Source organism: Hyperolius riggenbachi, chromosome 3, assembly GCF_040937935.1.
Source record: "Hyperolius riggenbachi isolate aHypRig1 chromosome 3, aHypRig1.pri, whole genome shotgun sequence".
Lineage (NCBI taxonomy): Eukaryota > Metazoa > Chordata > Amphibia > Anura > Hyperoliidae > Hyperolius > Hyperolius riggenbachi.
In genome coordinates, this window is record NC_090648.1 from 314,726,778 (window position 1) to 314,753,462 (window position 26,685).

Here is a 26,685-nt window from a genome sequence, read left to right on the forward strand (position 1 = left end):
CTGCATGGCCACTGAGAATAAGGTAAGTGTGGAAGTGCTGGGACTAAGGATGATCAATGAGATCCTAATAAGTTATCCTTTCATTCAAATTTTATGTAAATATTGTGTAGCTTGAACTTGCACCAATACAAATTAACAGGAAGTTATTCTGATTAGTCCAATTTCAAGCTGCATATAATTTACATTAAATTTGAATGCACAGTTATTTGGATTTCATTGACCATCCCTAGTTGGGACGTGTACCTCATAATCACAAGAATGGCAGATAGATTAGCTACAAATATCTTGGCACTAGCTACAGAAGAATACATATTGTGTATATAACTCAATGGGGTGTATTCACAAAACTGCAATAAGCAGATTTATATGTTTAAAGTCTTAGTGAATGATGAGTAGAGCGGAGTGCAATACACTACATGCAATGCATTATGCTTTACTCATTGTGCAGTACTTTACGCATGTAACTGTATTCTGCTTACCACTGTTTAGTGAATACACCCCATTGGTGGTGGTAAGAACACACTGTGACACAGAACGTGGTTTGTTTTGAGGGAAGTTGCAGCTTTACTTGACTACATACAACTCTCTTACAGTACAGTAGGGAGCTATGATTAAAGTGGGATAAAACTCTGACAAAACATTCAATACAAATTTGTTTTCCTACTTTGTATTACCCATAAAGTTACCATATTTTCTTTTGTGCACAAGTAATATTGTCTGTTTACAAATTACAAGTTCCCAAAGTACAGTTTATCTACTCTGAAAGCTGCCATTGCATTTTATTGCATAGCTGCTGCATTTATATATTAAAATCTAGTGATCATTTCTGAGCTGTCTTTGCTTTAATTTTTTTTTTGCGGTAATAGGGATTAGGGTGTAAATAATCTTTTAGAGCAAAGAAGAAATGCAGAGTTTCATACCACTTTAAGGACCCAAAAGCCATTTTATGCTGTACCTGATCGCTTAATAAAAGTTTTAGATGTTTTTACACCCTGGAGTGCGCGGACTTCGCTTTAAACAACATCTCTTACTGTAATTGTGGTGATAACTCTCCAAAAATGTAGACCTCTGCGTAACAGCACCACATTCTTATGGAGATCCAGCACCCAGTCTGTAGGTTAGAACTGAGTGCTCTGTGAATGGTGTGTGATGCAGTACCACTCTGTTCCTATCTTGCAGACCTGAAGAAAGCATCCAGAATGCAATCATGACTGTTACTTCTCAAGCTACAAAAAGCAATGATTTCCTGATACAATCAATATTAAGCAAATAAATAGTGCAACCATGTCACATAAGTATTTCCGCTTACAAAAGGGATTCCAGCCATCTTGTACATCTCTTTTTGTTGTCTGTGTAGTTACAGAGCATCCTGGACAATAGCCTGGTACTGTGTTAGAATGTATTGTCATTACTCATCGGAGACCTCATGATGATAATGTGTTGCTAGGCTATCATGGTTTGTTTACACTGACTATATTGTGACCTGTGGGATCACATTAGTGAAGTGTGTTTGGAGTTTGTTCTGCTCATCTCCATCAGTCTCTGGTTTGTAGAAGTTACTGGTAGTCATTACTATTGTTTAAAATAGATTAACAATAGGAATTCATTCAATGACTGGTAGTCATGAGATGATAATCTGTCCACTAGAAAAGTACAGTAAACAGACAAAGAATATGGGGTTTATATTAGTACATTTTGTAAAGAGCAGCATAGGTTTTTGTTAGGAAATGTGGAATAAAAAATGATTCTAAAATCTAAAACTCAGCTGCTATATCGGTGTGGCCTCTGTTTAGCTTAAAGTCATCAGTCAAGAAAATAATGGTTGGCTGAAATCAGCTGGTAGCTTTCTCTCTGCTTCCTAACTTCCTTGTTTTGCATATTCCTGAGTCATTTCAAAATGGTCTCACTTCCTCAGCCGCATTTTTCATACTAAAATTGAAAATAAATTAAAAATGCAGAAATGTGTGTTAAACTTGCTCATAACATGTACCTATATTTTTTCTGCTTGCCTTTGTTGGAGGTAAACAGGTAATCTAGGTTAAAAATATACCTAATGAATTCCGTTTTTCTGCACAATCACTTTAAAGTGAATCTCCAGACTAAAAATCTACTCAGCAGAACTGAAAAGGCTTGGTGTTTTTTTTAACAGTTTCACAGCATCAAAACTTTGTTTTTCTTACCAAAGCATCATTTTTAGCTGCATTTTTATCTAAGCTCCACCCATCAAAGAAAAAAAGCCCAGGCTTTTTTTCCCTGATGCTGTGCAGAGCATGATGGGATTTCCTATGTTGTTATTCACGTTGCCTAGCAACTGGGAGAGGCGATCAGGACACAGGACAGTTGGAACTGTGTCTCATGCTCCCTGTCACCTCCTTTCAACCAAAAAGATGGCTGCCATCATGAAATCAAACATTTGCCTGTTCTTTTAAAACAGGGTGGGTAAGAGATTATATTACCTATCTATTTTAATTAACATAACTAATGTAACTTAATGACAGTATGTTTGTTTAGGCTGGAGTTCCTCTTTAACATATCCTGCATTGTTGATGCTACTGAAGTGCATTGTTGGTTCTTACCCTCCCTTAGAATCACTGTGCACCCAGCTTGCCCACCCCATTGTAACCCCACATGCACCCTTCTAATTGACAGCCATGGAGTGAACACATGTTCACGGGAAACACAGGAAGGGGCAGCATGAGTAATGGAAAGGTTCCTGAGATGCTTCCTTTTATACTGTGCCCATTGCTTTTCATGGCAACAGACAATATCATTGTATCACAATGCAAGGATATTCCTATGGTACATTCACATTGGGTGTGGTGGGTCTGGTTGGGGTAGCTCACATCATGCTCTGCATTTACAGTGACAGTGAAGCATTATTTCATTGTACTGATGTTTCACTAGGGTGCTCTTTAAAGAACACCTGAAGTGAGTGATATGGAGGCTGCCATATTTATTTTCTTTTAAACAATACCAGTTGTCTGGCATCCTGCTGATCTTTCGTGCGTCACTAGTGTCTTAATTACACACCTGAAATAAGCATAAAATGTATCCAGTCAAACTTCAGCCAGAGCACCTGTACTGCATCAGGTCTATGGCTAAAAGTATTAGATGCAAGGGATCAGCAGGGGAGCTGGACAATTTGCAGTGTTTAAAAGGAAATAAATATGGCAGCCTTCATATCCCTTTTACATCAGGTGTCGGGTGTCAAGAGAGGAGAAAAAAGATGCAGTGATCTCACCTTTGGAATCTAAGAAATACAAAATACTGCATCACAGTCAGTGAAATGGACAGCATTCACACACAAAATAAAAATACTGGATATTGATTTAACTATATCTTTAAAAGTGATAATATTTCTAAATGATTAGGATTTTTATAAATGGGAAGATGTAAAGAGTGCCATCATTTCCTCTGAAATAACAGCACTTTTTTGCAGAAGAGCTCTTCAGCTTCTTTATAAACTAGTAATCCCCTGATTCTTTTCAAGAATCCGCCTGCCCCAACCATCTTCCCCACGTGTGTCTTGTGAATTCAAACTGCGCATGCGTGTGGTGTAAATGGACAAACTGCGGATGTGCAGGGATTTATGGATCAAAGTTGGGTCGGGGCCTAGCCTGGGCTGATTTACAAGTGACCGGAGAGGTTGCAGTCCACATCATGATAGCTTTATGGAGACAAGTAAGTACACATTTCATCAGGGCTGTGGAGTCAGTATAAAAATTATCTGACTCCGACTCCTTAGTTTATGAAACCTCCGACTCTGACTCCAGGTACCAAAAATTGCTCCGACTCCTCAGTCTGATTTTTACATAGGCTATGGATTTGGTTCAAAAATCATCCGACTACGACTTTTCAGTTTACTGAAACCACCATCTCTGACTCCAGGTACCCAGAATTGCTCCAACTTCACAGCCCTGCTTTTCACTCTATTTTGTCACCTCGAAATTCTATTAAGTCTCCAGACTTACACAGTGTGACAGCGCCACTGAATATGTTGGCGCTTTATTAATCAATAATAATAATAATAATAATAATTGTTTGCATAGTAGAAGTATTTTTGTCCTAGTCATCTTATTTTATGCTAAGTCATTTATTAAGATTAAAAAGAACTGTTCTTTATATTCTCTTTCAGAATTTCCACAGATATTTTGTCTCCTTGGGTTTCATTATTTTCTCCTCCAAAAAGTGTTTTTGGGAGGAAATGTAGTTTTTGGTCTCATGTTGATATTTAATCATGTAACCATGAATAAACATTTTGTGGGCTTCCTGTCAGGAATAAGCTGAAGTATCTTAAGGTGTTTTAAATATTCCTACAACTTTTCTTGCAGTTTGTGTTGAGGACAGAGCTATTAATTCTACAAGATCAAGGTTGGTGGACTTTGTTCAAGAGGGTAAAAGAAGACTAGATAATCAGATGATGAAACCAAAAAACAAGTGAGATCTTGGAATTTTTAAGTTCAACAAGAAGTGTGGTCACTGAGATGCAAATAATTTTAAGTTGACACTTTTTTGCCACCTTATTCTGCTTGAAAATGGACACATCACATATTTCAATTTCAGCAGTCAATTTTTAAGCCCAATGTAAGACTAAGGAAGCAGGAGGAAATAAATTATATATAAAAGTACAAATTTTATTAATGACCAAAATACAAACACATATATATGTAAATCTATTTAAAATTGACCAGAACACACAGGCCGGAATCTGATACACCTGTGCTTTTTCTACTAGGATGTCTTTTTCCATTTAGGTCCTGGACACTTGGCCCTTAAAACCAATGAAACATTGCAGCAACACAGCCAGTATCTGATACACCTGTGCTTTTCTACTAGGATGTCTTTTTCCATTTAGGTCCTGGACACTTGGCCTTTAAAACCAATGATATATTTCTCTCCAAGGTCTTTTGTTTCAATGTTACCTGCTAGAAATCGCTTCCCCCTTTTTTGCATTAAGATATTTGATGGATTGCGCACTATCAATATTTTTTTAGGCTATCCCCTACATTTTTCCATCTGGCCTAGACATGGTGGCCCACCTGTGTGTTCTGGTCAATTTTAAATAGATTTACATATATATGTGTTTGTATTTTGGTCATTAATAAAATTTGTACTTTTATATATAATTTATTTCCTCCTGCTTCCTTAGTCTTACATTGGTCATATTGAGAAGTCTCAGACTTGTGGAGGATTATCTGTGATAGGAATTTTTAGGACCCATTTGTCTAAATAAAGTCAATTTTTAAGCTCCATAAATGTGCTTACAAATTAGCATAACATCTGTATCAACACAAAATTATTTGCATTTCATCGACCATCGCTACACTTCAATGAGGTTTAACTTTCTGGAGAATAGAATGTAGTCAGTCCTCAAAGGAAGGGGAAGGGGGGGGTCACATGGGAAGGAGAAAAGGGTAAATTCTCTTTTCAAAGCATGGGCTTTCCTCCATCTTTACAGTTCCAATTCAGGAGTGTTTTAAGATTAATAAAATCACTTAAGTCACCATTAATACAGAGATGACTTCCAGCAAATACCAAAAAAAACTGTTTTGTCAATAGCTACTGTTATATTTAATTACTGTAGTTCTTATGAGCCTGATGTGAGGTTGACCAGCTTTCATTAACTTGTTACTTAGGTTAGTGTAGATCATTTGTGACATTTGGGATTTATTAGGTATACCATACTTACTGTACTATTCATTAGGTTATGATTAAAATGCCACAGAAACACTATACTGTGAAAAAGGTCTATACCCTTTCATGCAAAACTCATGACAGTTCTGTCTCATATAATGACAAATGATTTGCTGGTTCTGATGACAGTATAACAGAAAGCAGTGGAAAAAGCATTCACTCTGGTCTGCCGGCAAACAAAATGACCAGTAGCCGTTCAAAGAATCAGATAGATGGTGACATGTATTAGATGCCCAACCCAACACAGTATACAGTGGACCAAATCTCAGGGTGATATAAAACCAGAAATAGCATTTCCTGGATTGAGTCAAGCATCCCATTTGTCCTTGACTATAGGTGTGTCCGTGGAATTAATGTTAATGTGACAGAAATTAGACATTTTATTGTTCCTTACTGATGACTATGTATTTCCTAAGCAAATCTGCATGCTGTGGAATAGATTGCTTATAACCTTCAATCTATGGGTAATCAACGATCTGTGGTTTAACTGTAAGTATGGGCCTATTGTTCCACAAGCTCCATCCATTGCTGCAGTGCCTTACCTGCTGATACGCCAGTGGTGTGTGAAGAAACCCTCTTTAGGCTCCCTGCACACTGCATGTGATTCAGATTCCGATTTTTAATTGGTTTTTACATCCGATTCCGATTTTTAATCTTTACTGCATGCTGCGTTTTTTTTCTCCGTTTTTCTGTTTATTGCATTCATGGAAAATCGGAATTGCAAATCGGAAACGGAATCGAAATCGCAAAACGAATTTGCAGTGTGCAGGGAGCCTAAATATTTTACATTTCATATCAATAAGGTTCCCCACAAGTAATGACTTTGATTGTCATAGACACACACACACAACAAAACATTTCATATATCAAATCCCTGGTAAAATACAAATGGTACTGCCAACTAATCAGATAAAGAATAGCATGTACAAGGCTTGCCCCGAGTTTGGTTATACAGCATGTTTATCAGGGAAAAGACCACATGCATATTCTGCCAGGCTGCCTTTCTTGTTTGGAAACCAATAGCAAAACAGCTTGGAAATGAATTCACCCAATATGGCAAAAGGGGTACAATCCGTAGGCTGATTATTTTTATATAAGCATATCTTTTTTCAAAAACCTGCAAAAAAAACCAACTTCTGGCTTTCAGAACCATAAAAGCATTTAGAAAGGGTTTCTACAATCAATGGTGGAGATGAAATTGAAAAGTGATGGTGTTTAGGTACAGAGACCAAAAAGTATGCAAGTGCCATACATATAGATATAAATATTAAAAAGAGGGTTTCAAAACAGGCATAACTACAAGTTATGAGGCCATCTAGCAAAATTTTACAGACTCCCTTCCCTACTTTACTAACACCCCTTCCCCCACCCCTTCATGGTAACCCTCTGGGTTGTAAAGCTAGTGCAGCGATCTTTAACTTTCCACCTCCAATATTTAAATTTTCCTGGAAAGCTTCCTCACCATTACCTCCAGTTCAGGAAGCATCTGCAGTGTATGCATTTAATGCAATATTAAATTGATTATTCATAAAAAAATGGTAAAAAACTGTTTTTTTTTGGCTCCGCTTGACCATCCAGGATCACATTCTTGCATGCAGCCTATAAGGCTTTGGAGAGCATTTTTTTCAATGTAATGACATGCATGCAGTCACTCTTTCATAAGGCATTTGATTTTATTGGGCTATTTTAGTTAGTTTGTTTGTGCCTCCACTTGCCATTTTAAAAACATTTGCAAAGCTGCTTGTTTTCCTCTCGCTTCATTATCATATATCCGGTTTCACAGAATAATCCAATATGCAGGCGTGTTTTGTAGGATAGAGATTCTTTCACATTATGGCAGATGGCTGTGGTTTGATATGCTGAGGTAATGACCTTGGCAATGGCGTATACACCATCTGATTAACAAAGGTGCCAAAGGCTGTCTGTTTCATACCAGGAAATTTACTAACCAATCTGTACCCTGGAACGGAACAAATCCATTGAGAAAATATAAATTGAATGTGCTACAGTTTTATGTGTTGGGATGGAGCTTCCTGCAGAGTAAACACCAGATACAGGGAAAAAATGTTGGTGAACAAAACATGGAGCCAGAAAATGATGCCAATTATCAAAATTGTCAAATATAACTTCAAATATACATTTCTATTTGCAAAGGTTTGTTTGGCAAGCAGAGAAGTGCAATTGTTATATGAATTATTTTATTTGCTTATTTGGCAGCCATATGGCCCATTGATGCCATCCAGGGCACATTTGCATGTACATTGCAGTGTTTGCACTTAGTGACACAAAATTAGTCATCACACCATGGTTTTTTTCAGGGAAACTTTAAGTTATTTAAAGTACACAGAAAAGAATGCAATTGCTAAAGGGTAATACATGCCCCATAACTTAAAGTATGCGGAAACAACAGGAAAAAAAGAAGAAACTCAAAGTTTAAGAGGTGCTAATAAACATTAATAATAAAAGAGCCAAAATTACAATTTGCAAACACAGTACCCTATCATTCATCACCTGAAAGACAAAAATCAGAACCCCCTGTAAATAAAGAGCTGCATCAGCACAAGTTATGGATGTAATTTATTCCACGTATGGGTCAAATGTGACTTCCACAATTGATGGTCTCCTGTAACGATTGTGGGATATCTCCGTGGTCAGCGCACAAGAGGTGCGCTGACACTGCGGAAGTCCTCCACAAGCGTGTCAAATGTTAGAACCCAGCTTTTGGTGCAAAGCACCAGTAGAGGGGAATTCCCACCGGCAGATGGAGCTTTGGAGTGCAGAGGAATAAACCCTCTGCGCTGCCACAGATGCCAGATGGAAATTGTACGAAGAGAAGCAACACAGGGCAAGATAGCCCCCAAAGAGAGAGAATGAGCACAGGGACAGAATGTATGTGTGCCCACCAATCTAGTCGCCACCCAGCGACGGTGAACACACAACAGCGGAAATGAAGTGGAAACGCAATCGCAAGAATGGCGATTGTCAAATAGTGACACAAGACCGAATCAAGACAGAGCACAAGAGTAGCAAGAAAGACACAGCAATAAACAATGATCAAAACGTAAGGAAAATAACAAACGCTAGCTAAACGCGAACACCTCACTCATTCGAAACAGCGAACGCGTTATAGACACGATCACCGTGCGTTAGGCGCCCAGTGATAAGCCACCCTAACTAGCCACAAGTAACATAAATGAGCACAAACAGACAAGACAGACAGGTGAGGTAGCCAGTAGCAACCGCTACTCCAGCTTACACTCCAAGAATACAGATTAGAAGGATCCACAGCCGCTACCGCTAGAGGCTAGTGCGATCCAAACAAGACAGAGCGATTCGCTATCAACCGCCGCTGGCGATAGCGCAATCGCGACAGAACAACAAGACAGGACTAGGCAAAACAGATAAACACAAAACCTGACTGCACTAGTGAGAGTGCAAAATGCACTCTTCAAGAATTAACTACACTAAGATAGCAATGGCTGACACTCCCGGTGAGTTCAGCAGGAACAAACCTCTATGAGCAGCAAAGGACTCTGGGAGAACATGGTATTTATACTGCCAACCTTCAAAGGAGGCAAGTAGGCAATTTGCATAACGAATGTATGCAAATTCCTCAGCAGCAGTGCAGGTCTGAAACTTGCAAAGCAAAGACAGGTCTCTTTTCCAGAGACCTGCAGCCCTCAGACTTAAGGAATGGTCAAACAGCTGTCTGTCTGTGCAGACAGCTGAGCGGATCATTACATCTCCTCTCTACACAGAGCTCTCCACCATTTTACATGTGAAGCAAATTTAAGAGCTTTCAAGTGATCTAGAAAAAGATTCTGTAAGGTTGAAGATAGGCAGAGACCTTTTAACAATGACACTGAAACTAGACTCCACTCCCTATCCAGCTAAGAGGGAATATGGAAACGGAGCACATCGTTACAAACTGACTTATTGGTGACACTTATTGGTTATTAAACTTCAGAACGTTTCGTGAAAAAACTGGTTTGCATCTGCCCTCCCAATATTAAATTCTCATATTTAAAATCAGCAAAGCTGTGAATTATGAATGCTGCAAATGCACTTCAATCTCATATTGGATTTAGATTCAACTATATTGGAGATCTAGCCTAAAATTTCAGACAGACAACTTTGATATCCTCTTTGTGGTTGACCCTGAAGCTAAAGCTGAGTATCCTCAGTCAGATGGATCAGGGAATCTCCGCCGACGAACAATCATTCTCCAAATCATCTGGCCTGGTCTTTGAGTGTCATTTGCGGACGAAAAACAAACTATCTCAGAAACAATGGTTTCCACAATCACATTAATTACAGTGAGAGTCTATGTGTATCTGAAAGATCGCTCGACATAGACAAATAGACAAGAGGAATAGTACTGCTCCTACTTTGTCTTTATGGATATGAATAAATATTTATGATTTCCCTCAAATATAAACTTATGCGTTGAAATAGGGAATTTGGAGAATGTATAAACCATAAAGTCACTGTTGATAATAAGGATGATATGGGTTAAGACTTACAGTAATATGCAAATCTGGCAAAAGTTAATAAGGCTATCTGCCATTTTATTGATTGGACTTCACCAGTTTTCCTGTTAAGGTGAGGTGATATTGTTTTATTAAAATATTATGAAAACATATTTTAAAAAGATATGGAGCAGGATGTGGCTATCTGTTCCCCACCCACTCAATTGCGCAACATGACGGAAGTGACTTTTAACCACATCTCGGCGATCGGCATCGGCTTGGAAGTCATGTTAGTCTATGGTGATGCAAGGATTTTTAAAAAATTACCGGCGCAACGTTGCGGCGCATTTGTGGAAATGTATTTATACAATACATTCCGCATACCAGAGAGTGAAAGTGACAGCAAGTGCACATCATGCTCGTGTCACACTTAAGGCCTGTTTTTGATAGTGCGATGCGGTGCGTCGGGCACAACGCATCGCTAACGCTGGTTTCTAGTGTGAAACCAGCCTAAATGTATAGCCTTGCCTAATCATGCTTCCAATCATTAAAATTGATCAGGTGTTTATTACAGGGCTGTGGAGTCTGTACAAAAATCATCAGACTCCGACTCCTCAGTTTATGAAACCTCCGGCTCCAGGTACACACTCCGATTCCTCGACTTTGACTCCTTAGTATATTTTTTACAAAGGCTATGGATTTAGTTCAAAAATCATCCGACTCCGACTCCTCAGTATATTGAAACCACAGACTTCGACTCCGGCTACCCAAAATTGCTCCGACTCAGACTCCTCGACTCCACAGCCCTGGTTTATTGATCGGGTTTACTGGGGTAAAACAATCACTAGAAAATTCAATAAAGCTGATTGAAATAGCCCTGTGTATGGCTTTAAGTAGCTTCTGAAGTCTGAAGTTGAATATACTGCTTAAAAAAGCCTTGTATGCAGCATACTTGCATGACTGTACCACTGTAATAAAGCAGAGCCCCATCTTTTCCAGTATACAATGTGCCTGTTTATGTGGATTGTATGGTGGTGGGATAAAGTCAAGTTCACTTTAAACATCCAGGAGTGCGAGTGGGTGCGAGCGTGTGTGGGTGGGTGGGGGGCAATGGCAGACTTTGAGAGCTTTTACAGGCAAAACAGTAAAACACTTCTAAAAACATTCCATAGCATTTATTATTGACAAGCACACTGTAATAAAACACAAATGTTTAACCTCTTCCTAGTGGTTATAACACCATATAATGTGATGCGTTATGCAGGGATTTCAGGTTTCCAAATTTCCTGTAGCTGTTTTTTCTGTAGACTTCCTCATTATATACTGTAACTGACTGATTAGCTTCCTTAAAGAGGGATTCAACTCTGATATAATATTCAATAAAAACTTGTTGTCCTACTTTTATTACCCAAACAGCTATCATATTTGCTTGTGTGCACAAGTATTATTGTCCATTTACAAATTACAAGTTCCCAAAGTACAGTTTATGTGCTCTGAAAGCTGCCATTGCATTTTACTGCATATCTGCTATACTGTATTTATATATTATAATGTATCCAGTGATCACTTCTCATGTTTCTCTCTGGTTCTTCAATGTATGTATATCAGTTTCAGCACACTGCTGGCTATATACCAATTGAAGCTGACAAAGGAATGTTGTGTTTTGGGGCTCTCTTTAGTTTGGCATTGGGAAGAAATGCAAAACAAAGAATGCAGCTGATCTTTTTAATTCAAAGATTTTTTTTTATTAAAATTAAAATGCAAAAGAAACATTTACATTTCTGTCATCCTCCGTCACCACTGTGGCTGCTTAGTGCTATACACTACACTGCAGCACATTCTCCAGAACTCACAGACCATTTTTATGTCCACACTGCCAAGTACATTCTGCTGTCCATGAAGCAAGAACCTTAATGGCCCATACTCACGGGCTACAATTGTCGCCGCAACACGCCCGTGAGTATGAGGCGTTGCATGGGCGCGCACCCCGAACCGTCGCTCGTCGCTGATGTCGTCAGGTGATTGAACCGGTCAATCGCCTAGCAACAGTTGCCGCCGCAACTTCGCCGCAACTGTCGCTAGTCCGCGTGTGTATGCGGACTAGCAACAGCAACCCCATAGCCGGCTCACTGAGTTTCCGGTGGGGAGGAGGAACGTCGGCGACAGCTTTCGTCGCGCCACTAGTCCCTCTTCCGCAGTGTGGATGCGGAGGGACGTGGTGACGAGCTGTCGCCGAACTGTCGCGCACACGCTCCCGTGTGCTAGCGACATGCAGTTTTGGTTGCCAGTGAGTATGGGCCATTAGGCTAGTGGCACACTAGGCAGAATCACTGGGCACTTATGCCGATAATAAAAGTCTATGGGCCACATGTAAACACGCATATATGTGCATTTTACAATGCTTGATTTCCAAAATGCACACCTTGCTGCAAATTTTTCAAAAATGCATGTAAAGTGCTCATAATATACCTGCATTATAATGTGTTTTAGTTGTTTTTTTATTAATATGATACTGTATTTTACTCCATTGATAAAGGGAAAATGTTGAGAAACACAAAGCACCAAAAATGCATTAAAAAACGCAATTGCAAAAGCAAACAAAAATGCACTGAAAAATTAAAAACACAATGCAGAAAACATATGGTTTTCCACACTGCCTAGTGTGATCCTAGCCACAAAGAAGAGGTAATGGCCAGTTTCAGGCAAAACTCAGGTACGAGAACACATACCTAAGAATAGGGAAGCCTCTGGATCTTATATTGGCTTCCCACGCCATTTTCTAGTCCCCTGTTGCCAAGCTTTCCCCCCTCCTCCATAGAATTTTAATAAGGGCTTGCCAGAATGAAGATCGGAGCATCACTACTCTTCAGGCACAAGCATGACCATATTGCAGGCACCCTGATATTGTGGAGGGTCCCGGCAAGCAGCAGCAGTGGTCGGGACAGCACGGGAAACCTCTACAAGATCCAGGGGCTACCCTCTTCTTGAGTATAGTTTAGAAAGTTTTTGGAAGCCACTTCCTACTACTGCTGTCCATTGCCACGTTAGAAATCATCAATGCAGCTCTGTACAAATGTATGTGGTTAAGGCTTCTTTCAGATGGATGAAGGAACTGCGTGCTTGTCGGCCAATTCAGTGTCCTATCTGCTGCCCACATGTGCCATTTGGGTGCAATTGAAATGCAGCTGAATGGCAGCGGTTGTAACACCATGCGCATCAGCATTTGACATGCAGTGGTGCTACCCCGGCAGTAGGCAACCGTGAAATGTCATGTCTGAGCACAGCTACAGCCGCTTTGAGATGTGACTCCATGGGGGGCTGCCTGTCCAGCACTGATACCAGGCGATAATAAGCGCCAGGCCACTGGTTTTGAGGGCAGTCAGATGCTCAAGGTTAACCAACCACAAAGCCAACAGTGTGAAGGACGAGGCCTTAGTAATATGGAAGCTACAGATTATGGTTTTCAGTTTCTTGTACACCAGATCTCTTGTTGGTGGATGTACTCACTGATAGCTAAATAAAAGTAAATAAGTCATATCAAGAGAATTCGTTTTGGGTTCCACTGGAGCATCCCTTACAGTAATCCTGTAGAGAAAAATGCCAGGTGCCTAGCTTCATTTTGCCCCTTTGGCTTCTGTAGATCTGAGTCACACATCCTGACTAAGCATGTGGCTAGTGGAGTCAGAGCACCTGATCTGCATATGCTCATTCTGATGAAGTTATTCAGAATGTATTAACAGCAAAATCAGTACAGCAGCCAGGCAAGTTTCATTTGCAATGACACATTTTATTAACTAAAACAAGCTATCGGCACTTGCTCACAAGTATCTTGAGCTAAACAAAGCCCTACTGCAAGCTATTTTTGGACTTCTGCACTTTGTTTATTTTAATGAACCTCTCAGTGAATGTGCCAATCAATTTATTATTGCCCTCCGTAAGGCTCGGTTCCGACGTAAGCAGATGCAAAATGGCATGGTAAAAGCACATCTGCTCCATCACATGTCCGCACCATTATTCACATTACCTGCTGTTTTGCATCCGTTTCTCCGGCCAGTGTCTACCACCAAAGCCAATCGGTCCAGGGAGTAGCTGGTACTGTATAAGCACACCAGAGGCTGGCAGGTGCATGAGGCCCCTCATTGACTTACAATAGCCCAACTCTCCCTGGCAACAAGGAGGATTTTCATGGTCCACCATGAACCAATGAGACTCCTCCTTGTTGCTAAGGTTGATTCCCAATTGTCTATTGTAATGCAATGGGGAGCCCCATGCTCTTGCCAGACTCTGGACTGTGTATACCAGCTTCTCTCCTGCAGTAGACCGAGTGCCAGGTACCAGCAGCAGCTGAGTAGAATCCATGGGACAGGCGGGTATCTGCGTTTCACATACATAAAAGAAACGGATCCTATATTTAACAATAGGATTCACGTCCTTAATTTTATGTACCTAATGGGTACGTTCTCTACACAAGTGGAAACCGAGCCTAAGTAAATCATTCCACGCATGCATTTTAGGTCTCTTTTTTGGGGCTTCAAATAGATTAGTAGTAATAGGATCTTATAATAATTGCACTATACATAGCACAAATAGAGTAATGTTTTGTTGATTCAGATTCATTTGAATGAGTTGCATGATCATCATAAAATGATGTTGTGCAAAAATCCTGTGCCACATATACTGTAGGTGCCTTAAAGAGACACTGAAGCGAAAAAAAATGATGATATTATGATTTGTATGTGTAGTACAGCTAAGAAAAAAAACATTAAGATCAGATACATCAGTCTAATTGTTTCCAGTACAGGAAGAGTTGAGAAACTCCAGTTGTTATCTCTATGCAAAAAAGCTATTAAGCTCTCAGACTAACTTAGTCGTGGAGAGGGCTGTTATCTGACTTTTATTATCTCAACTGTAATTGAACTGTTTACTTTTCCTCTGCTAGAGGAGAGTTCATTACTTCACAGACTGCTCTGAAAGACTCATTTTGAATGCTGAGTGTTGTGTAATCTGCACATATTATAGAATAATGCAATGTTAGAAAAAACACTATATACCTGAAAATAAAAATATGAGAATATTTTCTTTGCTGCTAATCTTCTAGTAATTATTCATAGTACACAACCAATTCATTATATCATATATATTTTTTCACTTCAGTGTCTCTTTAAAACAATGGGTTAATTAATGGGAGAGTTAAATTACACTAATAAATCTTAAGGTGGCCATACACTTATAGATTTCCAGCAGATTCAACCATCAGATAGATTTCTGTCAGATGCCTGTCAAGTCGCATCTGAAGGGAATCTGATGTGTGCCGCACACTAGGAACAGATTTTTGGAAATAGATCTAAATGCATTATTGGACCATTAGATACAATGCAACTCCATGGGCTATCAATCTGCTACCATCAGCAGATCGACCTAGATTTTCCATCCAGTCAAATAGATCAAATCGATCAAAATCGGCCGCAAATCGATCGATCGGCTGATTCAATAGAATTGATTACAGATCGATGGCTGAAATCGACAAGTGTATGGGCCCCTTTAGTGGCATCTAAGATTTAAAATCATGTGTGACTTGATTGTGGTCCTTCTGGAAGACAGATGATCATTCCTTGATCAAAAATGTGATCCATGTCACTGCTTACCTCACTTGATCAGATCTCTGCTGTAATGTGATCTACAGTTGATTTAACTATGGCCCTCAAGAGTTTTGTTCTACTTATGCTATGGAGACATCAATCCCCAGAAGCTCTTATGCATTCCCCTTAGGAAGAAATACCACCAAACACAATGACCTTTTTTTATCAATTAAGTGTCTAAAATGGATTGAAAGTTTATTGATCAGATAAGGGTTAGAGTGAGTAGGTCAAAGTGATAGATCTGTCAGGCATATCAACACAAGTATGCCTACCATACGAGTTCTAGGAGCTGTGTGTTCACAGACCTGATCACCAAGTGTTTAATTAGAACAACACCCTAAAGCTGAGTACCCCCGCTGGAAGATTTATCGGGGAATCTTCGGTGTTACGAAGAACAATAGTTCCCCAATTCGTCTTCCCACAGTGCGTACCATGGGAATACGACAAGCGTGAACGATCATTCAAACGATTGTGGTATTCTGCATTGGAATGAATGGTCATCTGAATGATCGCTCTTTTCAGTGATCCATCATCATGATCATTCAATACAAATGACCACTGTGGGTGGCTGCATTTCTTTAAACATTCTTTAAAAAAATTTCCTGAAACTATGTTGCAATACATTATCGCAAAAACGTCACTTGTGTCGTGGGTATGGAGCTTTAGTGACTTAACAATCCGAGAGATGCTGAAAATTCTGACAACTAGAACGGTCAATTGCTCTCTGTGCTGTTTTTGACGATCCCAGGTCCAAGCTACCTGTAAACTGTATGCAGCTTGGAATTAGACCATTTAAATGCACTTCTTAATGATTTTTGATTGGCCAATTTCCAAGTTGCATATAATTTGCATACAAGTCAGACTTATTATCATCTCAATGACCATTTCTACTAACCATGACCACTAAATGAGAATGTGAAGGGCTTCAAGACTATAACCTTCTGTCAAGCTGTAAAGACATTCTTGGCCTGACTTATTAGATGGATAAACTGATTGCCTGGTATGAATGTCCTGCTCTATCACTGCAGATCTCCCAAGATAAGGCTGACAGCGGGGTACTTCTACAGAGCATAAGCATGCATGCCTGTGCTCATGTAAAGGTCCCAGGTATCTCATTTTATAATGAGACCTCTAAGTATTAAGTGACTGAGCTAAAAAAGATACGGATATAAACAGCCACTCACCCCTGACGCGGTGCTCAGTGCATACCAATATAACATTGCAAAAGTCATTCAAATAAGCTGAATGAATACATGAACAAGTTAATAAAAAAAAAAAGTTGCATGCGTCTGTGCTCCCTTCAGATAATCGCAGAGCAGTATCAAGCTGAAGATGAACTGCACTTCTCTGACTCAATACCATTCTCAGGACCAATAAGGTGCAAGTTCAATATATGACCTATAGACCATTCACAAATCAGCCAGATCACATATTGCAACATGCTTGCAATAACCTAAGTGATATTTAAATGTGCAATTAAAATTCAGCTTCAGGCATTACTTTAACGCAAACAAAAATATCCTATTTGTACAGTTGAGGAGAAGTATTACAATATAGAAGTAAAACTGTCTGCTAAAGTATCAGACTTACTTGTGCAAGCCCAAATAAACAGTAATTCTTACACTCTAATTGTATTGAGGTTTTGTACTTACCCATAATTAAGGCTCTTTAGTTCCTGTTCTGTTCATTAGGAGTGCACTGCAACAGAATATCAGTCAGTACTGAAAGCGTAGTACAAGCTTGATGGTTCTATTTAAAGCTTTGTTCCTGCTCTCCTGTTGCAGTATTATCATTAGCGGGAACACTGCTGCTCAATGACAAGTTTAGCAGAAGAGAAATAAACAGGGAACAAATAGTCCATTTCCTGTAGCTTGTGCACGGAAGCAGAACACTATTTGTACCTTTACATTTCCTGCAGGAGGGAGCAGATGGAGTGTTCCATGATGGAGGGAAGATGTCGCACTAGCTGTCTTCTAAGAAGATGAGAGAACATAAGGAGTGGGAGTTCATCATTATGTTGAGTAGTGTATTTTTGCCATACTGCACAGCACAGACAGGAATCAAATATCTTCTTCTGCCAGCATTTCTGTAGCAATAGAATAGTCGCAATTCATATCCGGGCATGGATGCACACTATTTTTTTTCCCTAGTTAAAGGACCACTATCGTGAAAATCTTACAATTTAAAATACATGTAAACACATGCAAATAAGAAGTACATTTCTTCCTAATTTAATTAGCCATAAATTACTTTTCTTCTATGTTGCTGTCACTTAAATTAGGTAGTAGAAATCTGACCAAACCTACAGGTTTTGGACTAGCCCATCACCTCATGGGGGATTCTCAGGGTTTTCTTTATTTTTGAAAAGCATTTAGTGAATTGCAGTTGCTCTGTCCAACTCAGTGGCGTAGCTAAAGAGCTGTGGGCCCAGATGCAAGTTTTACATGGGCCCCCCCTCCCAAGCACTCTATACATAACAATTGATACGGCGCACCAAAACCTGCCAAGTACAACCCCAGTGTCGGAGGTGCAAGAAGGGGTTGGAGAACAGTGTGTTAAGGATTACTACTATTCAAAGCATCTATAGAAGTGATTATTACCAGCACAGGACCAATAGAGAGCTAATACTGTGATAGAGGGTGGACCCTTCGGGGCCCCTCTGACCCAAGGGCCCCGATGCGGTCGCTACCTCTGCACCCCCTATTGCTACGCCCCTGGTCCAACTGTCAAAAGGTGCAGGGAGGCTGGTCAGCATCATTGTATAAATCCATTTCAGGGAATGTGTTTACAAAGAATAAAAGCCTGGCTAAGAATCCCCCATGAAGAGATGGACTGGTCCAAAACCTATCAGTTTCTGTCATATTTTTACTACCTACTGTAAGTGACAGCAACATAGGAGAAAAGTAATTTATGGCTCAATTTGCTCTGGAAGAAACGTACTTCTTATTTGTATATGTTTACATGTATTTTAAATTTTACAATTTTTCACCACAGTGGTCCTTTAAAATAAATGATTAAAAATGGTAGGATTCTAAATCCCTCTAAGTTTAAAATATAGAAATAAAACTAGTTTTGACATCTATAAAGCATGGTAAGTTGGTAGAACAAATGTTGCTCTTTCACCAATGCATTTCATAAAATACTCCCTCCTCCACAGCCTATTGAACTTTCAAAAGAGCCCTTTGCGGATCCTGCAATATACAGATAGTTAAGGTTCATGCACTTGCTCAATTTCTTTTGCCCTAAAGATTCAATGACTAATTTTTAGAAGTGGTGTAGGGATCACCATAGCCACCATAGTGGCTTCTATGGGGCCCATAGCCAAGGGGAGCTGTCACAGGACCCCTAGTGGCCGGAACGCAGGATGCCTTCCAATCGGTTTCAGCACACAGACCATGCAAGCTGTGGTCGCGATCAGTGCGCAGAAACCGCTGGAATTTTGGCAGCAGACCGACTAGAAGGGAGCCTGTGAGTTACAAATTACACACTATTTCAGGGTGTAACTGCCACCACCTCTGTTATCACGGGACAGAGGCACCCACTGACTGGCTGAGCCTAGACCTGCTAATAATAACGGTTAAACACACTCTATTCTGTCTAGCTAGCGACAATAGTAGCGTCTCTTCAGAGACCCGGGTTCCGTTTCTGTGTGTGGCTGAATAATAGGGTAGCTGAACAAACAACTGACGATAGCATCGGTTTATTGAAATGCAATATAAATAATTAATATATACAGAAAATTATTAAAATCAACAATTATGGAAACATTAATAGCCAGTATGGAAAATAAAAAGGGAGAAAATACTTAGTTCGTGGAAAGATGCCCTTTCTGGGAAAATCTAAAGTTCTTGGTTTCAGTTCAGTTCAGTAGCAAAGTCCAAACAACCCAGGTGCTAGCATATCCTCAAGCTGGCAAGGATATAATCAGGATGATGTTCAAAGTGGAGGACTGAGGTCCACCTGATGGCAATGTGCTTTTGATGAAGCTGGTTTGGGGGTGTGGCCATGCCTGCCCCCTCTGAATTACCAACCAACCACAGTTCAAGTCCTTGGGAGGAGATTTAGGTTTAAACTTATAAAATGCCGTAACTCATAAACGATACATGTCATATTTAGGTGGATAACAGATTCCTAATGGTCAGAAAACACCGATTAACCTCCTTAATGGTATGGGCGAGCTCAGCTCATCCATTACCGCCGGAGGGTGCCGCTCAGGCCCTGCTGGGCCGATTTTCTTTAAATAAAAAGCAGCACACGCAGCCGGCACTTTGCCAGCCGCGTGTGCTACCTGATCGCCGCTGCTCTGCGGCGATCCGCCGCGAGCAGAGGCGAAAGAGGGTCCCCCAGCCGCCCGAGCCCTGCGCAGCTGGACCAATCAGTTCCGGCCAGCGCTAAGGGCTGGATCGGAGGCGGCTGACGTCAGGACATCGGCTGACGTCCATGACGTCACTCCGCTCGTCGCCATGGCGACGAGAAAAGCAAAACAAGGAGGGCCGCTCATCGCGGCCCTTCTTGTTACTTCTGATCGCCGGAGGCGATCAGAAGTACGCGGCAGGAGCGCCCTCTAGTGGGCTTTCATGCAGCCAACTTTCAGTTGGCTGCATGAAATAGATTTTTTTTTATAAAAAAAACCCCTCTCGCAGCCGCCCTGGCGATCATAATGGAACACCAGGGTGGTTAATAGACGTGACTAGGGCAGCAGGTCCAGTTCCTGAGAAGGGTCATACATCAATAACCGGACGGGCTATTGCGATGAATTTCATATCAGCAAGTTGGGCAGATTTTACCGAATAAGACTATATGTATTTTATAGCTGTGCGATATACGGTCTTCGTATACCGACAAGAAATCATCCAACACATGCATTCAGATCTGCCCCCATCGGTGCCAGGCTGCCAGCCAGTCTGGCCCCCAACTGTGAGGCAAGCCGTTCTTGGAAGAGGCACACCATTTGGTGACTATTGACATCTATCTGAGGTAATTAAAAGTAAACATTCTTCTTGGGCACAAGCATTGTTCCTGTCCATTAGCAAATCAAAAGACACCCTACACCGAAATTACTGCTAGTCCTCTGCTGAGAGGAAGAGAGGAAAAAAAAACTTGTCTTTTAAACCAGGAATGTCTGTTTCTGATTACTGCAATGGCTGCACAAATTTAACCAGAAAGCGATCAGAAATTGGACTGTGCTAATCCTTCCGATTCGCCTGCGTTTCTCACGGCTGTTCTGTGACAGAGCCGGTCTCAGCAACCCGATCAAAGGTGTCCGCCATGACCTCATGAGGACCCTTTGGAAGGTAGAGTGGCAAGCAGAGCTGATTCGAGCGGTAACTACCATACTGCACTCATGCAATGCAAGCCACATTCTTCCTAGGCATCTTGTCTCCAGGACTCTAGAGGCATCTGTTATGACATGACTAGTGTGCACATACCAGTGGGTTAAGTGACAGGAGATGCCACCAAAGCCATAGAGAAGAGGGCTACCTATAATGATAAGGCCAATTCTGGCTACTTAAAACTGGGGTGGGCGGCTACCTCCGACAATACTGGGGGCTCCTCTGGCTACCTAATCCTGGGGGCTCTTCTGGTTACCAAATTCTGGGGTGCTTTCTGGCTAATTTTACTGGGGTCTACTTTTGGCTACCCCATACTGGGGTGGGCCTACCACTGGCTTTGGCACATTGCTAAAGGGCATTGTGGGGCAGCTGTACGTGCGCTGGTCTCTCAGCTGTGACAATGCAGAACGATTGTTTTAGCCATGTTTTGTCCAGCGCATGTAGGAGGTCTAAGGGCTAAAGAGTCCAATGAAAATATAGGGTGCTCTAGGTTTTTCTACTAGAATGCCTATGTAGCTTTGCTGATAGGTCACTTTGTAATACTGTATTGGTTCAGCTCTTGCCACACATATTATGTATGTTAAATAGTTCTCACATCTACAGACATTAAAGAAAATATCCATTTAGAAATGCAAGAAATGGCCACAAAGTGTTCTATAAGAGTGGAAATTAATCTGTCTAGACTGATTTTATGATAAATCTAAAGGAAGAGCAGCAATTTATTTTGAGATAACGACGGAAGAAACAACATGTTGAATTATCATGCTTTTGGCATTTGGTGGGTGTGGGAGTGTGTACTGCTGGCACTGACACAATATCCATTTATTCATTGAAGCTAAAAGCTTTCCATTAGCTACATGAACCTTGTTTGCCAAGCCTGCCATTTTGTTATTCTTTTCTATTACTGTGTGGGAGATTGTATTTAATGAAGTAAACAACTTTATGCTTAAAAAGAGTGGAAAAAGATTTACACCGACTAAAAAAAGCTGTCCTTGTCATGGCTAAGGTAGCATGCAAGGTCATTGTGTAGAGCATGGACAGCTCTAAGGCCTCAGTCACACTGTACGCATTGAACTGCACATCCCATACATCTTTGTGGAAATATTCACAACCTTGTGTTGTGTGCAATAACACCATGCATCAGCACACTGCCCACATAACTGTGAACAGGTTCACGTCTCTGTACCACAGTGGATTCTGTTATCCCATCCTGCTGACTGTCTACACACATCTTCTCACATTTTTGGAAAACGTACGTACAAGCATCCTGTTGTAATTGAAGTGTAAAAATTAGACGCGCATTGTACAACTGTGAGTTTGAGCATTGTAATATGCAAATGCTACAATACAAACATAATACAATGCATATAGTGTGAATGGTCTAATCCAATGACTATGTATCAGCTGCCTTTTACCTCCACGGTGTGTCTTTCCACTTCCTCCACCTACAGAGGAACCTTATTACACTGCATATTTCCTAGAGGAACCCTATCACACTGTGCACATTGCTCCTGTGCTAAAGAACTCTGGAATTTGAACTTGGAACAAGCGTACACAGAGTCTTGAGTTCCAATAACTTGAACTTGAGCTCACACTGAATCAAAAGGTCTTTGTACATCTAGAAAACTGAGCAACTGACTTCAAAGTGAAGTTGACTTGCACTGAAACCAGTGTTAAAATAACAGCTGAACTGTAGTCAAAGTTCAGTGTACACTATCCCAAAGGGACATGCACACAAGTGACATTTTAGCATATTAGCATATACTTGTAGATGGCTACACTTCATTTCTAAGCAGCAAGAAGTTACTGCTAGTGTGCAATGATTCTTAACAGCTGTACTAGATAAAATTATAATTTCTTATTTATTTATTTATTTATTGTATTTATAAATCGCCAACATATTACGCAGCGCTGGACAATAAATAGGGATACATACAATATTTAGGGGTGACATACAGCAAAATGACAATACCTGAATACAAGAAAGATCAGATCATGCAGCACAGTATGAGTACAAGGTAATGCTTAGTCAGTCACTGGATGGAGCATGGAGATTAGGCAAGTTAGGTTCACTCAGATGCCTAGCATGGGTTCACAGTAATGGAGGTGCATGATCAGGTTGGACACAAAAGGAGGAGGACCCTGCCCAAAGGCTTACAATCTAAAGGGAGAGGTAGGGACACGAGAGGTAGGAGACCAGAGTTCAGCTGTGGGTTTAGAGCACTTGTGAGGGGTAGTAGGCCAGAGTGAAAAGGTGAGTTTTGAGGGCTTTCTTCAAGATGTTGAAGGAGGGGGCTGCCCTAATGGGTGGAGGTAGGGAGTTCCATAGTGTTGGAGCAGCTCTTGAGAAGTCCTGGAGGCGTGCATGGGACTGGGTGATGCGGGGGGCGGTTAGGCGAAGTTCATTGGAAGAGCGGAGTGAGCGGCTAGGTGTGTACCTCTGAGTAAGATCGGAAATGTAGGTTGGACAGGTTTTGTGCACAGATTTGTATGTCAGACACAGTATCTTGAATCTGATTCTGGACTGGATAGGAAGCCAGTGGAAACATTCACACTAGTGTCATGTGGCTCACATTCAATGGCAATTTCCCTTTGAGAAACGGTTGCCCCCAAGACAACTATAGCCCGAGTATTTAATGGGAGGAGGACCAAGTCGACTTGGGCTTTCAGTAGGTGCATTCATGTGATGTCACATTTTCTGAGTACTTGGAAAGCTGCGAGCAGTTATCCAGCATTTTTCTATTGTGTTCCATCTGCTGGGCTTATGCCATGTGAGCACCAGGACGAAATGCAAACAGTCATTGTGATGACGTGCATTGCGGCATTGGACTGCTGTAGCGAATGGCCGTTGATGCGTTTGTGTGAATGAGTCTTTGGTGACATGCCCCTGCTACGAAGTCCGTAAATGTGCCTGAATCCAGTGAGAGGGATATGGAGGGTGCAACATTTATTTCCTTTTAAACAATCAGTATGTAGCATAAAATACATTTCATCACTGCCAAAGCTTAGGAATTTTGAAGGTATATAATGCTGGGAATACACAATGAGATTTTTCAGCAGATTTATTGTCCGATCGATTTTCTGAACGTTTTTTCTGATAGATTTCCTTTCACTTCTATGAGAAATTGATCAGAAAAAACTATCGAAAATCAGATCAGACCTGTAGGAAATTATCTATCGAACCATCTATCTGCCAAAAAATCTCATGGTGTATTCCCAGCATTAAGATAGCTGACATTCTACCCTGTCATCCATCTCATTCATGTAGAATCGGTACAGGAGCTGACAATGATTACTTGTGTTAACACTCAAATGCACCTGTTTAAACAAATTACAGCTAATAAAAAATGATTACTCATTTGTAATGTACTAAAATACATAGTAAAATGAAATAGCTCACCTGGATGTCGCAATAGTGACTAGGGAAGGTCATTCAGATGCAAATAATTCTGAGTTGATGCAGGATAATGCAAATGTTGTATTAAAGGTATGCAGCTTGAAAATGGACCAAACTCCTGCAAAGGTGGAATTTGATTAGTCCATTTTTAAGCGGCATACATTTGTACACAAACAGCATACATCTGTATACAAAATTTGCTTAGACCTGCATCAACAAAGCATGATTTGCCTCTGATAGGCCCATATGCAATTCACTATTTCTCCTGAGTTTTCTTCTAGGAGATAATTTTTTATCTTCAATTTAAAATAATTTTTTTAGCACTCTGCAATGGAAAAGGTACCAAAAAGTAGGTGGAAAAGTTATGTCAAAATTATTTTGAGTATTTGTTTGCTTGTTGGTAGTAAAAAGGTATTTTATTTTAAGGTGTGAAAATATTATCTAGGAGAAGACTCAGGAGAAAAAGTGAATTGCATATGGGCCATTAACCACCAATACTAGTGACAGAACTAGCGAGGGCACAGGACGGCTGCAGGGGGCTGGAGAAGCCTCAGGTGATTTTTTTCACTAGGCTTAAGTGTCAACTTCATTGGATCTTGGCTCCTCCAGGAATTTGTCAAATATGGCTTTCCTCATGTAATTTCAGTGGAGGAAGCCCATCAAGTACCAATATCACATACGCCTGTTACATCTATTATATGGTTCTGCCCACAGCCTGCTGTGGGAATTCCCTCATCACTTGTCTTTGCCCTCATTGGTGCCCAAAGGTGCCCTGGGTCATCTGGGACTCCAGCAAAGCGGATGGGGCAGAATGATTATTTGTTTATTTTCTTGTATTGCTCTTGATGGCTACTTCCCCTAGAAACTGTCCTCGTTGAAAGTATTAATTTTATCAAAGGTTCTGTTTTAACACTGCGTGTAAATGTAGGCGGATCGTTAGTGATACCACTTTGATAATACATTTTGTAGAGAGAACCGTCTACCCATAAATGTCATGAACGCTCCTCATTCTGTGTAAGTAGATCATATATATTTGCTTTGAAGCCTGTCTTACATGTTTTATTTGTCAAGTAATAAAACTATCACTGATGAACCACTGTCACCACCAGTAAATCCGGTGTATCTTCAACTATCTTTCATAAAGAGCTGAACCATTAAGCTGCACCTAAGCACTTAATAGACATTAAAGGTGAAACTTTCTGAACAGGATCATTCTGGTACCATTCTGGTCACATGGGCACAAACTAACCTTTGTCAAAACATACAGTAATTCTGCTGCAGAGAACACTGGATGCTGGAGAGGCAGTTCATGATTTACTAAGTGTGGATTGTGAAATGGTGTTTAACTACAAATTTTGTAAAATTCACTTATAACAATAACAATCGTGTTCATATTCTCAGTCTGATATACAGTAGAATCAAGGACAGTGTCTGCATTGCCCTCTAACCCTGACAACAGCTCATGATTTGTGGAAATCGGGCAACTACATAGTTACAGCAAACCGTTATGGAGAGTTGTCAGGGCCGGATTACTGGAAAGGCCACAAAGGCCCAGGCCTTGAGTGGTAGCTGCTCAAGGGGAACTTGGAAATGAACGAACACAGTGAAACCAGCACAGGAGACTTGGGCGCAGCCGGCGCTACCATAGACCATATTAGGAATTACGGCAATAGCAGCGCACAGGGAGTAACTTCGGTGCCATCAGAAGACAGAGCTGAAGTTACTTTTAAATACAATAATTCGGCTTCTAGCAATCGCTGGAAGCCAAATTATTTCATTCCCCACCATCCATGGCGGCCTGGAGGGGGAATAGTATTTAACATGGCCGGGAACTTGTGCAACAGCAGGATCAGCCGTATACCGGCTGTATCCTGCGCCCAAGTCTCCCGCGTCGATCCCTCTCGTACGCGAAATGAAATAGGGGTTGCTGCATATGGAAGAGAAGGCTGCAAAAGGGGAGAAACAAATGAAAGAAGGAAGCTGATGATGAGCTGTACAAGGAAGAGAAGGGCTGCAGCACATGGATGTTACACATGGAAGAGTGGGTTACACATGGAATGGGAGGCGACTGCTACACTTGGAAGGGGAGCCAGATATGTTGGGGCTCCCCTTCCAAGTGCAGCAGTCCCCTCCCAGGACAATTGTAGTGAGAG

General features: G+C 40.8%; 1 protein-coding gene across 1 annotated transcript in view; it reads right to left on the reverse strand.

Moving 5' to 3' along the window:
* DYRK2 (dual specificity tyrosine phosphorylation regulated kinase 2) overlaps positions 1-17,492 on the reverse strand; it is a 50,870-nt gene extending 33,378 nt beyond the window's left edge. Inside the window, exon 1 of the mRNA XM_068276720.1 lies at positions 17,455-17,492. Within this exon, the coding sequence (XP_068132821.1) occupies positions 17,455-17,458 (4 nt within the window). The 5' untranslated portion in view covers positions 17,459-17,492. The remainder of the gene's footprint in view (positions 1-17,454) is intronic.
* Positions 17,493-26,685: the final 9,193 nt, after the last annotated feature.